This window comes from Pristis pectinata, chromosome 12 (genome assembly GCF_009764475.1).
Source record: "Pristis pectinata isolate sPriPec2 chromosome 12, sPriPec2.1.pri, whole genome shotgun sequence".
NCBI classification, from domain to species: Eukaryota; Metazoa; Chordata; class Chondrichthyes; order Rhinopristiformes; family Pristidae; genus Pristis; species Pristis pectinata.
Window position 1 is genome coordinate 4,700,756 of NC_067416.1, and position 15,913 is coordinate 4,716,668.

The window sequence follows — 15,913 nt, forward strand, 5'->3', positions numbered from 1 at the left end:
CTCATTTCTCCCTTGTGCCGGTGAACCCAGGTTTGGGCAGTTAACACAGAACCTCCTCCGCTGCGATATCATGACATTTTGCTTGCATACCTTCAACAAAAATGTTAGCATCAGCTGCTGTGTGCATGGTAGGCAGCGATGGATGTGTGTACACAATGGAGACACAAGGGAGACTGCAGCTGCTGGAATCTGGAGCAACACACAAGATGCTGGAGGAACTCAGCGGGTCGGGCAGCATCTATGGAGGGAAATGGACAGTCGATATTTCGGGTCGAGACCCTTCATCTGGACTGGAAGACAAGAGGGGAAATTGCCAGTGTAAAAGCTTCTGTCACTATATCCCCCATCTGCCTATCACACCTCCTCACCTGGATCCACCAATCGCCTGCCAGCTCTTGCTCAACCCCTCCCCTCCACCCTTTTATACCAGCTATTTCCCCTTTACTCTTCCAGTTCAGATGGAGGGTCTCAACTCGAAATGTCGACTGTCCATTTCCCTGAGTTTCTCCAGCGTTTTGTGTGTTGGCCGTGTGTGTGTCTGGCACCTTCATCCCTTGGCAAGGAGATCGAATTGCTCTCCAGAAACTGGAATATTACATCTGGCACAGCGCCAAGGGAATACTATAGCCCTGGGAGATGCCTCAGAGAAACCAGGAGTCTGCAACCTTCTCACGTGCATTCAATTCCCATGGCAATATTTCAGAGAAGAGAACCACAGCTCACCAGAGTAACAGCCGATATTTATGTCCTGACCAATATCAACAGAACAGAAGACGTTGGTTGTTGTTTCCTACAACAGTGACTGCGCTTCACACTGTGGCTGTAAAGCAGCTGGAATGTCCTGAGGTAGTGAAACTGTTGTGTTAATTAAAATTCATAGACTCATAGAGCACAAAAACAGGCCCTTTGTCCCAACCCATCCATACTGACCAAGATGCCTATCCGAGCTCGTCCCCTTGCCTGTGTTTGGCCCATAACCCTCTGAACCTGCAGGCACGGTACTGTAGCGGTTAGTGTAACGCTTTACAGCGCCAGCGACCCGGGTTCAATTCCCGCCGCTGCCTGTAAGGAGTTTGTACGTTCTCCCGGTGTCTGCGTGGATTTCCTCCGGGTGCTCCGGTTTCCTCCCACATTCCAAAGACGTACGGGTTAGGAAGTTGTGGGCATGCTATGTTGGTGCCGGAAGCGTGGCGACACTTGCGGGCTGCCCCCAGAACATTCTACACAAAAGATGCATTTCACTGTGTGTTTCGATGTACATGTGACTTATAAAGATCTTATCTTGTCTTACCTGATTCTGATTCTATCCATGAACCTCTCCAAACGTCCTTCAAAATTCGTAATTGTATTCATCTCTACCACCTCTTCTGGCAGCTCGTTCCACATACTCACCACCTTCTGTGTGAGAAAGTTGCCCCTCAGGTCCCCTTTAAATCTTTCCCCTCTCACCTTAAACCTGTGCTCTCTAGACTCCCCTACTCTGAGGAAATGAGTGACCGTCCACCTTATCCACGCCCCTCATGATTTTGGAAACCCCTATAAGGTCACCCCTCAGCCTCCTTCGCTCCAGGGAAAACAGTCCCAGCCCATCCAGTCTCTTCTTGTAACTCAAGCCCTCCAGTCCCGGTAACATCCCTGTGAAAGAATAAACAATCAGCTGGAGGAACTCAGCGGATCGAGCAGCATCTGTTGGGGGGAAAGGAATTGTCAATGATTTGGGTCGAAACCATGTATCAGGACAGAATGTGGAGAGGGGAGATGGCCAGTAATAAAAGGAGAGGGGAAGATTAGAGGGCATGCGATATGAGGAGAGGTTGGACAAACTTGGGTTGTTTTCTCTGGAGCGGTGGAGGCTGAGGGGAGACCTGACAGGAATTCATGAGCTTGGATAAAGTCCTAAGTTGGGCCAGGCAGCCTGACCCAAACCCAAATGTTTCACATACATGTGACGTGACCTGTCCCAAACCCAGAATGGAGACGTGGGCTGTGTAGGCAGGGAACAGTCCAGTATTGCTGGAGATGTTCTGTAGGTCAGCCAGCATCTGTGGAGAGAGAACCAGAGCACCATTCAGGATCATGACCATTCCTCAGGACATCTGACGAAATGTCATCAACCTGAGACGTTATCTCTGTTCTTCCTTCCACAGACACTACCTGCTGTGACCTTTTTATCAGTTTTTCAACAGCCATCTTTTTAGCTTTCCGAATAGTATAATGATCTTTTCTGCTCCTTCTGAAAAAACACTTGTGCACGACTGGATTCTGGTCAACTGAGTTCGGGTTTGTGAGAGTTGAAGGAAAGTTGCTCCAGTTGAGATGGATTGGAGGGATCCACAACTTTGCCCCGCCACAGGCTGATGTGTTGATTCTTACAGACAAGACCTGGTCCACAGTAATCAGTGGACACTAACTAGTGCGACCATACCTTCACCTCTTGCTTGGGATGCTCTAGTTCCTGTTCAAGCCTTTGTTTCTCCTAAGGTACGTAGACTTTAAAGGACATGGTATAGAAGTTGGAAAGTTATGTTGCAGTTGTACAAGCTGTTGGAGAGGCCACATTTGGAATATTGTGTTCAGTTTTGGTCACCCTGCTATTGGAAAGATGCCATTAAGGTGGAGAGAGTGCAGAGGAGATTTATGAGGATGTTGCTAGGACTTGAGGGACTGAGTTATGGAGAGAGGTTGAGCAGGTTGGGACTTTTTGTTCATTGGAACATAGGAGAATGAGGGGAGATCTTATAGAGGTGTATAAAGTCGTGAGGGGCATAGTTAGTCTTTTAGGTTAGAGAATCAAGAACTAGAGGACATAGGTTTAAGGTGAGGGGGAGAGACTTAATAGGAACCTGAGGGGTAAATTTATCACCCGGAGGGTGGTCAGTATATGGAACGAGCTGCCAGAGAAAGCAGTTGAGGCAGGTACAATAACAGCATTAAAGGTACCTGGACAGGTACATGGATAGGAAAGGTTTAGAGGGATATGGGCCAACGTGGGGAAATGGGACTGGCTTAGATGGGCATCTTGGTTGCCATGGACCAGTTGGGCCGAAGGGCCTATTTCTGTGCCGTTTTACTCTATGACTCAGTGACATCGTGGATGACTGGTTGAAACATTCACGCCCACACTCCTCCCCGACCTGGCTGAACCTCTTGAAGCACCATGGAGCCTTGCCAAAACTGTTCTCCATTCCGAGATCATCCAGAATACACAGTTGGTTCCCAGATCCATATCACCACAGTAAAAGGAGTAAACTTCTTAACTCAGAGAGTCTTAGAGTCATAGATCCCAAAACACGGCCCTTCAACCCACGGTGTCCATGACAACCTTTGATACTAATTCCAATTACCCACATTTGGTCCATAGCCTTCTATACCTCGGCAGTAACCAATCATCAAGGATCTCACATTGATATGAAGTTCCCTGGACAGTCTCCCCTCTCTCTGCACCAGGTATAAACTAGTCACCTCTGACTAAACAGCACTGTACGCGTTGATGGTCACTATGGACCGGTGTCACTGAACTGTGACTGGTGGAAAGATATTTGATAAGGAAGGACCTGAATAGGTTGCAGAAGGTCCTGCAGCCTTGCAGGGACTTGACGCCGGGTCCAGGACAATGTCAGCGGGCAAGTTCAGCTACGCAGACCTGGTAGGAGTTTGGGTATCTGAGCATTTGAGTACAAACACTGGGGCCACGTTGAGCACCTATTTCCTCATCTGACTACAGTTCCACATGAATACTGTGGATATGCTGGGCCAAAATACCTTTTTCTGTGCTGTAGGGCACTCTAACACTATGACTAACTCTTCATTTCCCGATGCAGGGTTTTGACCCGAAACGTTGACAATTCCTCTCCCCCCCACACAGATGCTGCTCGACCCGCTGAGTTCCTCCAGCAGATCGTCTGTTGCTTTCAGTTCCCTGTTTGCTTCTGCTTCCGGTGAAGCAATGTGATGACCTGATGTCACTACCACACACAGGCTCCCAAAAGGAAGCCGTTTGGCCCATCGCTCTGATGCTAGCTACACATCATGGTACATTTCCCTGAATTCCAGGTTCCTGCATCGTTTGAACCCTCAGTGTCTTTTAAGCTCCTATTACTCACTCCCAGCCATCTGTTCCCTCAGTAACATTCCAAATATTCAAACAGCTGTGAATAGGTATATATTATTCCAAAGAATCCTTTGTGACAGGCCCTGTGTACTTTGTAGCCTCAGGGAATGCTTGGTGTTAGGAAGAAGAGGATACTAGGCTGCCTAATTATAGGATTCACACTTCGCTGTTAACACAACAGCATCTTCACTGAATGAGACAGGTCTATAGGTTATAATGAGAAACGTATTAGGCTGTTAATTCAACAATGAAACATACCATGGGGAAGATGATAATTTCATTGCCAGGCTAATGTTGTAAATAAGACCGAGGTTGGTGCATACAGAGTGCTATAACAGAGAGGCACCTAAGATAACAGATGAAGAGAGGGTGCAAGGTAACAGAGAGAGTGTTATATGTGGGTGCCTTATACCAGTGCTGATGTATAACAGGGTGCATGTTATACCACTGAGAGCCTAATACTGAGAGTATTGGGAGACATAATGAGAGAGGGTTTATATACGACAATGTCTCCACAACTTTACATCACCATCTGATACATCCTGTACTTGATGCCAGCACACATTATCAGGATTCAGTGGAATAAACAAGCAGGGCTGTTACTCACAGTCTGTGCAGAGTCGGATTCTTCTGAAAGAGCAGTTCTGGCAAGATCTGCAGCTGGTTACGATTCAGGCGTCTAGAAAGGGAGAGAGAGAGAGAGAGAGAGAGAAACACAGGAAAAAGCATCAGAGAGTGATCGTGGATAATTATGGCCATCTCACCAATGCTTGGCACCCCACCTGCTCCAAAGACATTGATTCTTGCTGGGGTCCAGTGAATAGATACCAAGTGCCCTCCACTGCTCAGTACCCTACTAGTATCCGGTGTTTGAGCACTCTCTGGCAAATTACTCTCTGATCCATTATGGGCTGGTGCACAGTCTGTGTCAGTAGCATAGAACATAGAACAGTACAGCACAGAACAGAACAGGCCCTTCGGCCCACAATGTTGTGCCCACGTAGCTAATCCCTCCTACCTACAGAATGTCCATATCCCTCCATTTTCCTCTCATTCATGTGCCCATCCAAGCCCCTCTTAAAAGCCCCCAATGAATTTGCCTCCACCACCCTATCAGGCAATGCATTCCAGCCATCCACCACTCTCTGAATAAAAAACATACCCCTCACGTCTGTTCTGAACCTACCCCCTCTCACCTTAAATACATGCCCTCTGGTATTGGATCGCTCAATAATAGGAAAAAGATATTGCTTGTCTTATGTAGGTTGTGAAGATCCCAGTCCTACATTCATGGAACACCAGAGTGTGAACACTTTCCAACAGGGCTAGCAGGATAGTGGTCAGGGAGCAAGAATTCCAGCTTCCCAATCCCTGATCACTGGGACAGAGACTGTCCAGTCAGAGCCAGATATCACAACAGCATAAGGACATAAGAAACAGCAGGAAGAAAGGGTCATTCAGTCCCTCAAGCCTGCTCTGCCACACAGTAAGACCATGCTGATCTTCTACCTAGGTTCCACTTTCTTACTGTAAAGGCAACCATGAAGAAGGCACGCCAGCTGCTCTACTTTGTTAGGAGTTTGAAGAGATTCAGTATGTCACTAAAGACTCTTACAAATTTCTATGGGTGTACGGTGGAGAGCATTCTGACTGGTTGTATCACAGCCTGGTACGGAGGCTCCAAGGTGCAGGATCGCAAGAGACTGCAGAGGGTTGTAGACTCAGCCAGCTCCATCCACGAGCACAACCCTCCCGACCATTGAGGGCATCTTCAAGAGGTGTTGCCTCAAGAAGGCAACATCCGTCATTAAGGACCCTCACCACCCAGGACATGCCCTCTTCTCGTTACTACCATCGGGGAGGAGGTACAGGAGCCTGAAGACCCACACTCAATGATTCAGGAACAGCTTCTTCCCCTCCGCCGTCAGATTTCTGAACGGTCCATGAACCCATGAACATATTCCATTTTTTTGCGCTATTTATTATTTTTGTAACTTATAGATTTTTATGTCTTGCACTGTACTGCTGTCACAAAACAACAAATTTCCCGTAATATAAGTCAATGAAGATAAATCTGATTCTGATTCTAAACCTATACTCTATAATTCCCTTAATATCTAAAAATCTATCAATCTCTTGAGCATGCTCAGTGAGTGAGCCTCCACAGCCCTTTTGGTCAGAGAACACCAAAGACTCACCGCCTTTGGGATGAAGAAGTTTCTCTGGCTCTCTGCCTGGATGTTTGAGCATGACCCAAGGTCAGGGAAACACAAGAACACGAGAGAATAGGAGCAGAAGTAGGCCACTCAGCCCCTCAAACCTGCCTCACCATTCATGATCAACATGGCTGACCTATGCTGGCCTCAACTCCTCTTCTGTGCCATTTCTCCACACCTCTCTGTTCCTCGATCTATCAAATATTTATCTGCCTTCACTTTCAATTCTTCTTATCCAGCTTCCACCACCTGCCGGGGCAGAGAATTCCAGAGATTCACACCCTCTGCAAGAAGAAATTTCTACGTATTTCCGTTTTAAATGACTGTCCCCTTTTGAAACACCAATTCTTCAGCAATTAAAATGTTGTACATTTCAATGGGATCACCTCTCATTCTTCTAAAACTCCAGAGAGACCAGGTTTGGTCTGTTTAATCTCTCCTCATATGACAAACGCACCATCCCGGGAATCAATATAATGATTTCCCTGCACTCCCACCATCACATGAATACTTCCTTAGGTAGGGAGACCGGATTTTTACACAATATTCCAGAGGCAAGTCTCCCCAGGGCCCTGTGTAATTGGAGCAAGACATCTCTATTCTTGTTCTCAAACCCTCTTGCAATAAAGACTATTTGCTCTCATAATTGCTTGCTTCATCTGCATGTTAACGTTCAGTGATTCACGAACAAGGATACCCAGGTCAAGTTTCGTGAGGGACAATTTTTCTCTGGTGTGGACCTGCGACCATCGACATGGTGAAGGGTGATGAGAGGACATGTCTGGGTTGGACCAGGGTAGAATGGTTTATTTTCAAGCAAAGATTCAATGTCATTCTCTGTAATTAATCCCTAAAATCTATTCTGCTATGTTGAATGTGAAACACCATGAAAATAAACCATACACTTACAATCTTTCCAACTCCTTCATGTCCTCAAAAGCGCCACGCTCGATGGAACTGATGTGATTCTCCATAAGTTGCCTGGCAGGAGAGAAAAGGACAGAACATGAACATCAGGATCAATGAGAACTGGTCACAGATTCACAGAGTCATACAGCACGGAAACAGGCCTTTCGGCCCAACTCCATGCCAACCAAGATGCTCATCTAAGCGAGTCCCATTTGCCCATGTATGTCCCGTATCCATCTAAACCTTTCCTATCCCCGTACCTGTCTAAGCGTCTTTTAAATGTTGTTAATGTACCTGCCTCAACTTTCTCTGGCAGCTCGTTCCATATACGCACCACCCTCTGTGTGAAGAAGTTGCCCCTCAGGTCCCTTTTAAATCTTGCTCCTCTCACCTTAAACCTACGCCCCCTAGTTTTTGATGCCCTTTCCCTGGGAAAATGACTGTGCGTGTTCATCCATTTATGCCCTTCATGATTTTATAAACCTCCATAAGATCACCCCTCATTCTCCTAAGCTCCAAGGAATAAAGTCCTAGTCTACCCAACCTGTCCCTATAACCCAGTCTCTCGAGTCCTGGCAATATTCTCGTAAATCTTCTTTGCACTCTTTCCAGTTTAGTGGCGTCTTTCCTATAACAGGGCGACCAAAACTGAACACAATACTCCAGGTGCGGCCTCACCAACGTCTGGTACAGCTGCAACATAATATCCCAACTCCTATACTCAATGCCCTGACCAATGAAGGCCAGTGTGCCAAACGCCTTCTTCACCACCCTGTCTACCTGTGTAGCTTATCCCTGGTGTGGGAGCACACAATATTGGCAGATATTAGACGAAGGAAATCATTCCATGCCCGGTGTGTTCTCGTGCTTTCAGATCAGTGTCCCACTTAGAGGAATCTACAACCTTAGCCCAAACTATTGCTTCACGTGCTATCTTCTGAAATTGAAGGTTTGCGTTCTTATACAGGTTGGTTTCACAATGCACATTTTACACTTATCGTGAGATAGATACAAAGCAAAACTCCCTATGAACCAGGTCATCAAACACTCAGAACAGGAACAGCATGGGTTAGATACAGAGTGAAGCTCCCTCTACACCGTCCCATCCCACACTCCCAGGGCAGGGACAGCACGGGTTAGATACAGAGTGAAGGTCCCTCCGCACCATCCCACCACACACTCCTGCGTACAATTCAAGTTGCTTTACCACTTGTCCACTCCCCACACCAAAACTGGCTCATCCATCTGTCGCTCCCATCCTTGCCAACCTAACTGTGCCTGTGCTCTGAACCATAACCCTCCCACATGACTACCCAGTGTGTACAATTATGGGTTTTTAATTCGTTAGTAAACAAGTAAGGGCCCCTGTGGTGGAAGTTTACAGAGACATTCTGAACACTATCCTTCCAGAGGCTTTTAAAATCTTTCTGCCTACGTGGCCTTTCCATCAAAAGCCTTTAATCGTTTTGTTCAGGCAGAGTTAATGTTTGTTCATTCTCTCTCGATATTGCCCCCAGTGATACTCACAGAACCCTGATGTGCCTGAGTCCCGCGAAGTCACTTTTGCTGATCCGTGAGATATTATTCCCATTGAGCTCCCTGTGGAGGGAAACAGATGAAGGACTGTTAACACACCATCCACCTCTCGGAATCCATTTCTGAGTCATAGAGAGGTACAGCACAGAAACAGGCCCTTCGGCCCAACAACTCCATGCTGACCAGCAGCCATCAATCCTATGTTTTATTCTCCTCACGTTCTCATCAACCCTGTCCCAGATTCTACCCCTCACCCACACACTGGGGGAAATTAACCCACCGACCCGCACATCTTTGGGATGTGGGAGGAAACTAGAGCACTCGGGAAACCCACGCGGTCGCAGGGAGAACATGTAAACTCCACACAGACAGCACCCGAGGTTGGGATTGAATCCGGGTCTCTGGTGCTGTGAGGCAGTGGCTCTACAACTGTGCCACTGTGCTGTGCCCATTTCCCAGGGAGGCAGCCTTAAGCCATTGTTACTCTGCATCACCAGCACCAACCCTTTGCCACTCTGTTCCAGCTTTAATTCTTCCTGCATCAACTAGGGAGTGAATCTCGTCAAGTGTGGCAGCACAGGAAGAACTATGTCTTTGTCACACACCATTCCCTACCTGTTATATTGTTTGTTCAGCAAAGCCTTTATCTACCTGGGGTAGAGTTAAAAGAATGAATTGCAGTTATATAGCACCTTTCACAACCTCAGGATGTATAACTCTTGAATGGACCTCTATACGCTAAAGATGAGCTCTTGATCTCTCAGTCTACCTCGTCGTGGCCCTTGCACTTTATTTGTCTACCTGCACTGCACTTTCTCTGTGACTGTAACACTATATTCTATATTTTTCTCTCTATTGTACTACCACGATGTAATTATGAATGGAATGATCTCTCTGGATAGCACGTAAACAAGAGCTTTTCACTGTATCTCAGTACATGTGACAATAGTAAACCAATTACTAATTACCAATAGTGTCAAACAGGTTCCCATGATGTAGAAAATGTGCCAGTTCCCACACACACAAACACAATGCAAACTGATCAGTCACTTGTTTTTTGGAAGTTGATTGAGGAATGATTATTGATGGAAACACTGGAGAAATCCCTCCAGGAGTAGTAAGGGGAGGTCTCTTATATCTATCTAAAGCAAGGACGGGTCAGTTAAACCACCCCTCTGATGGGACAATGGCCCCTCGATACCGATCCTGGAAGTGTGAGACAAGGTGTGGAGTGAACGTGCAAACTTCACTCAGACAGCACCAGCACCAGAGGTCAGGATCGAACTCGGGTCTCTGGCACTAGGGTGGTGAGGCCATTGATTGCAGGAGAACTGAACCGGTTAACAGAGGGACATAGGGGACGGTTCCTAACTCCTGGCCGAGGGCTCCTAACCAGTATGGAACCCATGGCAGTGAATGGACCATCTAGAGGCAGGAGCTGGGTAAAGGGGCGACCCCAATGAGGTGGATGAGCCTCACGTACAAAAACGCCTGCCTTCTCTCTGCCCGGTAACGGGTCTGGATTCCCATGGGAGATGACTAGCAGAGGAACGCACGTCGATGTCTCACAACCCGCAGCACCCTGAAGCATCCTCGTGGGGAGTAATGACGCTCATGAGGCAACCAATCAACACCAGCCATTCAGCCCATCAACCTCTCCTGCTCCAAACTGCATCTGGTTGGGGGGATGCTGGGGTGAGGATAATCTCCAGTGTTGATCAGTTGGATTGAATAGCCTGTAATGAGTGTATTTCATCATATTTCTACACACTGATATGGAGACACAAGAGACTGCAGATGCTGTCTCCATCGAGCAGAAGACACGAATGCCTGAAAGCACATACCACCAGGCTCAAGGACAGCTTCTATCCTGCTGTTATAAGACTATTGAACGGTCCCCTAGTACCATAAAGGTGAACTCTTGACCTCACAATCTATCTTGTTATAGACTTGCACCTTATTGTCTGCCTGCACTGCACTTTCTCTGTAGCTGTAACACTTTATTCTGAATCCTCTCACTGTTTTTCCCTTGTACTACCTCAAAGTACTGTTGTAATGAAATGATCTGTATGGATGGCATGCAAAACAAAGTTTTTCACTGTACCTTGGTACATGTGACAATAATAAACCAATTTAGTAATTTACCAGTTTACCATTTTAATTCCGTACTTCGATCCTTTGTTGAATATACTGATTCTCCAGACAATTAATACCCTTCTCAGTGCCTGTAAGGAACAAACTCTATTGCCAACAATCCTCAGACAATGAATTACTTTAGTCCAATTAGTAGACAGCAAGACCCCATCAGAAACAGGATTTAATTACAGGCTCGAATCGAATTGAAAGGCGGTGGGGTTTGTATACAGAAACAGATATCTGGGAAGGAGATGCAGACTGGAATCTAATTGACAGATCTCCACGCTTGTTTGAATAGTCACTTAAGGGTCCTTACATCCACCTTTACAGACAAACAGGGGCCAGATTAACCCTCCCAGCTGAGCTGTTATAATTCAGCACTCCCTCTGCACTGTAGACTTCGAACATGAACGGTTCAAGGACCGTGGGTCAACCTCAGTCTTACGACTTCAGATAAATGGCATCAACTGAGTCAAACCTATCGGAGTGGACCCACACACATCTGTGTATAAATACAAAGACACGTATACACGCACACACACAAACACACACACACACACAAGCAGGAATGTTCTCGACACACATAAACATATGAGTATCCTCACAACATACACACACACAAATACACACACATACATACACACACAAATACACATACAAACACCCATACACCCACAAATACACACAAATGCACAAACACACGGAAATACACACACACATACACGCACACAAATACACAAACACACATACACACACACCCATACACACACAAATACACACACAAATGCACAAACACACACATCACACACACACACACAAATGCACAAACACACACACACTCAGCAATGGGTCAGGACAAAACTGACTGTCATTGACCACAAGTCCTGTGGCTCCCACCCTTGCCACCTCCATTCAGAAATTATTCATGCTGTGGAATGAAAGGAAATGGCCCCCGCACTGTAAATGTGAGAGACCTGAGTGGACAGCCTCCTCCGTCCCAGCTCATCAACGTGTCAGACCACGAAGACTTCACCCATGAGGGACTCTGCAGCACCGAGCCCAGTGCTAGACTGCAGTCCCAGGAATGTCCCAGAGAGAACAAGGGCAGTCCACTATCACTCCCACACCATGTGCACCAAGGTCCGGAGGCAGGATCACACATAACATGTGCAGCGTTCCATAAAAAAACACTCAGCCTGGAGACCCATGAAGAGTCTCTACAGGGGACGTGGGAGGATTTGTACGTAGACTGACATAGCTAGGAATGACTTCTAGATTGGAACCTAATTTGTGGGTTTCATGGTGTTTACATAGAGAAAAACAGATACCCTAGGGTTACAGACTGGAAACTAATCGAGGGGTTCAGGGAAGGGTTGTATATAGAGTTATAGATGCTCAGGAGTGAGTACAGGCTGGGATCGAATTAAAGGGTTCAATGGGTTTATAAATAGAATAACACACATACCCCAGACTGAGTTATGGGTTGGAATCAATTAGATTCAGAAATGTAGATGTAGGATAACAGATACTCATGAGTGAGTTATAGGCTGGAAGGTAATCGAGGGGTTCGGGGGGTTACACATAGAATAACGGGTACACAGGAATGAGTTACAGGCTGGAATCTAATTGATGGGTTCAGGGGTTTACATGCTAAATAGTTGATACTTTGGAGTGAGTTAAAGGTTGGAATATTATCAAGAGGTTCAGGGGTTTATATACAGAATAACATATAGCTGGGAGTGAGTTACATGAGGAGTTCGGGGGTGGGGTTATATAGAGAATGATAAATATCTGGGAGTGATTTACAGGCTGGAATCTAATCCAGGGGTTCGTGGGTTCAATATATAGAATAACAGGTTTGGGACGTTTGTATCCAGAGTATTAGCTACCCATGGTTAGAGGCTGAAATCTATTTAAGAAATCCTGGGGGTTTATGTGTAGAATAACAGGTCCCCGGGAGTGGGTTACAGACTGGGATCTAATCCAAGGGTTCAGGGGGTTTGTATATATAGAATAACAGGTCCCTGGGAGTGGGTTACAGGCTGGAATCTAATCCAAGGGTTCAGGGGGTTTATATATAGAATAACAGGTCCCTGGGAGTGGGTTACAGGCTGGGATCTAATCCAAGGGTTCAGGGGGGTCTATATATAGGATAACAGGTCCCCGGGAGTGGGTTACAGACTGGGATCTAATCCAGGGGTTCAGGGGTTTATATACAGGGTAACAGACTCCTGGGAATGAGTTACAGGCTGGAATGTAATTGAAAGGTTTGGGTGTTTATATATAGAATAACAGACCCCGGGAGCTAGTTACAGGCTGGGAGCGAATCGGGGTAGCTGGAGTGATATTTGAAACAAGCGTACATTGAATGCAGCAACGCTTTCCGTGTGCGGAGAGCTCCCTGCCAACGCTCCCTGGGTCCCGGGCTGGGTATCCCGAGAGAGATCTGGGAGTTTCACCGATGCCTGGGATTAGCGGACAGTGAATCGTGGGTCCTGCTGGGCCGCGGACTCCCACAGACGGAGCCCTGTAACCCCAGAGCACTCGGCTGCCGGAGCTGTTCTCTGCGGTAGCGGCTGCGGGATTCCTGCGGTCGGGAGGGGGCGGCTTCTCAACGCTCTGCAGTGAACGTCTTCCCGTCAGGGAGTGTGCACACCCGGGGAAGTGTGTGAGGGTGTGTGTGCATGTGTGGAAATGTGAGGAGGGGTTGGGTGAGCGAGAGTGAGTGTGGCTGTGTGAGAGCGTGTGACTGAAAGAGTACAATGAGAGAGAGAGAGAGAGAGAGAGAGAGAGTGTGTGTGTGTGTGTGTGTGTGTGCACGTGTAGTGAAGTGGGGCCATGACTGCTTTCACTGTGATGCCCCTACAGTCAAATAGCGAGTCAGCACTCACCGGATGAAAGGCCGCCGGGGAATGCAGGAGGGGAAGGGGAAGAGCAGCCTGTAAGGTCACATTCCTTCCAGGTGGTGAGATTTCCATCAGGGGATCTGGAGCCAGGGGCAGGACGTGGGGCTGCCAAGGCCGACTGCCCTTACCCTGGTCCCCGTGAACCAAAGGGGAGGGTTTTAATGGTCTGAAATGCATGTGGCGGGAAGAAGGGAGAAAGATCCAAAAGTATCACAAGCAACGATCAATAAATGAAGACATCTACAGAGTCTGGGGAAAGGGAGCGGGCAAGAGCCAAACTGGGAGGCTGTTCCAAAAATCTGTGATAGGCACGTTCCCCTTCCTCTGTGTCCCAGGTCGGTTCGATCCCATATAGGATTTCACCAGGTCCATCTCAACCCCCACCCCTGCCTCAGGCCCTCCATATCCCCTCAATCCCTCCCTCTCATCCCCTAAGTCCCTCCTCCCCTCAATTCCTCCCTTTCCTCAATCCCTCCGTCTCCCTCCTCCCCTCAATCTTTCCTCCCTCTCAATCCCTCATCTCCCCTCCGCCTCTCAGCCCCTCCGTCCTTCCCCCTCCCCTATCCCTCCACCCCCCTCCTCCCCCCGGAGCCTACCTCCCTCTTGGGACCACCCGGTGGGACCCTGAGTTTGGGAACAGTGGGATCTGTCCCGCATGTCCCAATCCAACAGTGAATGGAAAAGAAATCCGACCCTTGATCCTGACTTTTGATGGATCAACCCAACGCCAAAAACTTGGGCGGCCAGGGCAGGCAGCGACATTCCAAGGACGGACCCCTGCCTCCACTCCCCTCCTGCCCCACCCACGTTACTGGGCTGCCTGCTCGGTCTCGGGAAAACCTTTCTCCTTTGACACCCACCCGCCAAAAAAAAACACCCTGCAACCAGTAATTCTGCTGAGAAACGCACCTTTAAAAACAATGTCTAATTTCCTCTCAGTGAAGGCTTCCCCAACTTCAAACCACCGGGCAACGGAGTCCCTTTGGAAACGCAGCCACGCTTCTATCTCTCGCACAGTAAGATCCCACAAAGGCCAGTGAGATAGTAAACTGGTGGTCTGATTCCGTGATTGGTTCGGCGGTGGTGGTGGTGGTGGGGTGAGGAGGGGTGGGGATGAATCATCTACTGATGGGGAATATCGCCGTGGGACCTTGAACGCAAGAGACGGACTGAGCCTTATTGTGTACGCGGCACCTCGGTCAGTGCAGCGCTCCCTCGGCTCTGCATGCGGGCCGGTTTCGGGGTGAGGAAGGGGGGGGGTGACAGGGGGAGAATACCCGTCCCTCTTCTCTCTCCCCCCCACCTCACTCCCCCTTTATCACCATCCGACAGGACCCCATGGTGACAGGAGGTTGGGAAGTTTGGGATTCGCACTGCCCGGACGATCACCTACAATAGGCTGTGCACCACACCCCATCTCACCCCCACACACTATCCTCCCCCTCCCTTCCCCTCCCCCGTCCTGTTCCCCACCGCCTGCCCCCAGGTCCAAAGAGAATAACGGCTTCCCATACTCACAGCCTCTCTGCGTTCCTGGGGATGTTCTTGGGGATGGTCCTGAGTCCCAGCCCGTGACAGTCCACACTCGTTCCTACACAGCTGCAGAGAGGCGGACAGACACTTGTCCCAATGCCACAGGCAGCTAACAGGAGGATCCCAGTCCTGACGATCTTGGGCAACCCCCGGCTTCTGTCCATGGTGTCTGCGGGACAAGAGAGAGAGACGAGAGGGGAAGAAAATCGTTCAGCCTCCTTCAGATCATAGTGAAATGGAGCAAGGCTGCTGAAATCCGGTCCTGGCGTCTTGTACCCCACTCCCACCCACCCCGGAAGGGTCACACGCCCTCGATAACACAATAGAAGGGGAGTCTGGCTCGCTGCGATCCAGGACCCTGTGATCTCCGCGGCGGAGATTGGCCCCAGTGGAGAACGTCTCAGCCTCACTCTCTGTTGCAAACACACACACGCACACACACACACACACATACACACACACACATACACACACACACACACACACACACACACACACACACACACACACACACTGGGTTACAAGCTGCCTCTGACGGCCTGTGCAATAAAAGCGTCACACACATC

The 15,913-nt window shown here is 48.3% G+C and overlaps 1 protein-coding gene across 1 annotated transcript in view; it reads right to left on the bottom strand.

The window, feature by feature from the left end:
• Nucleotides 1-15,604, bottom strand: part of slit1a (slit homolog 1a (Drosophila)) — a 215,902-nt gene extending 200,298 nt beyond the window's left edge. The window contains 4 exon segments of the mRNA XM_052027527.1: nucleotides 4,719-4,790; nucleotides 7,237-7,308; nucleotides 8,764-8,835; nucleotides 15,333-15,604. Coding sequence (XP_051883487.1) covers nucleotides 4,719-4,790; nucleotides 7,237-7,308; nucleotides 8,764-8,835; nucleotides 15,333-15,511 — 395 coding nt within the window. The 5' untranslated portion in view covers nucleotides 15,512-15,604.
• Between the last annotated feature and the right edge of the window lie 309 nt (nucleotides 15,605-15,913).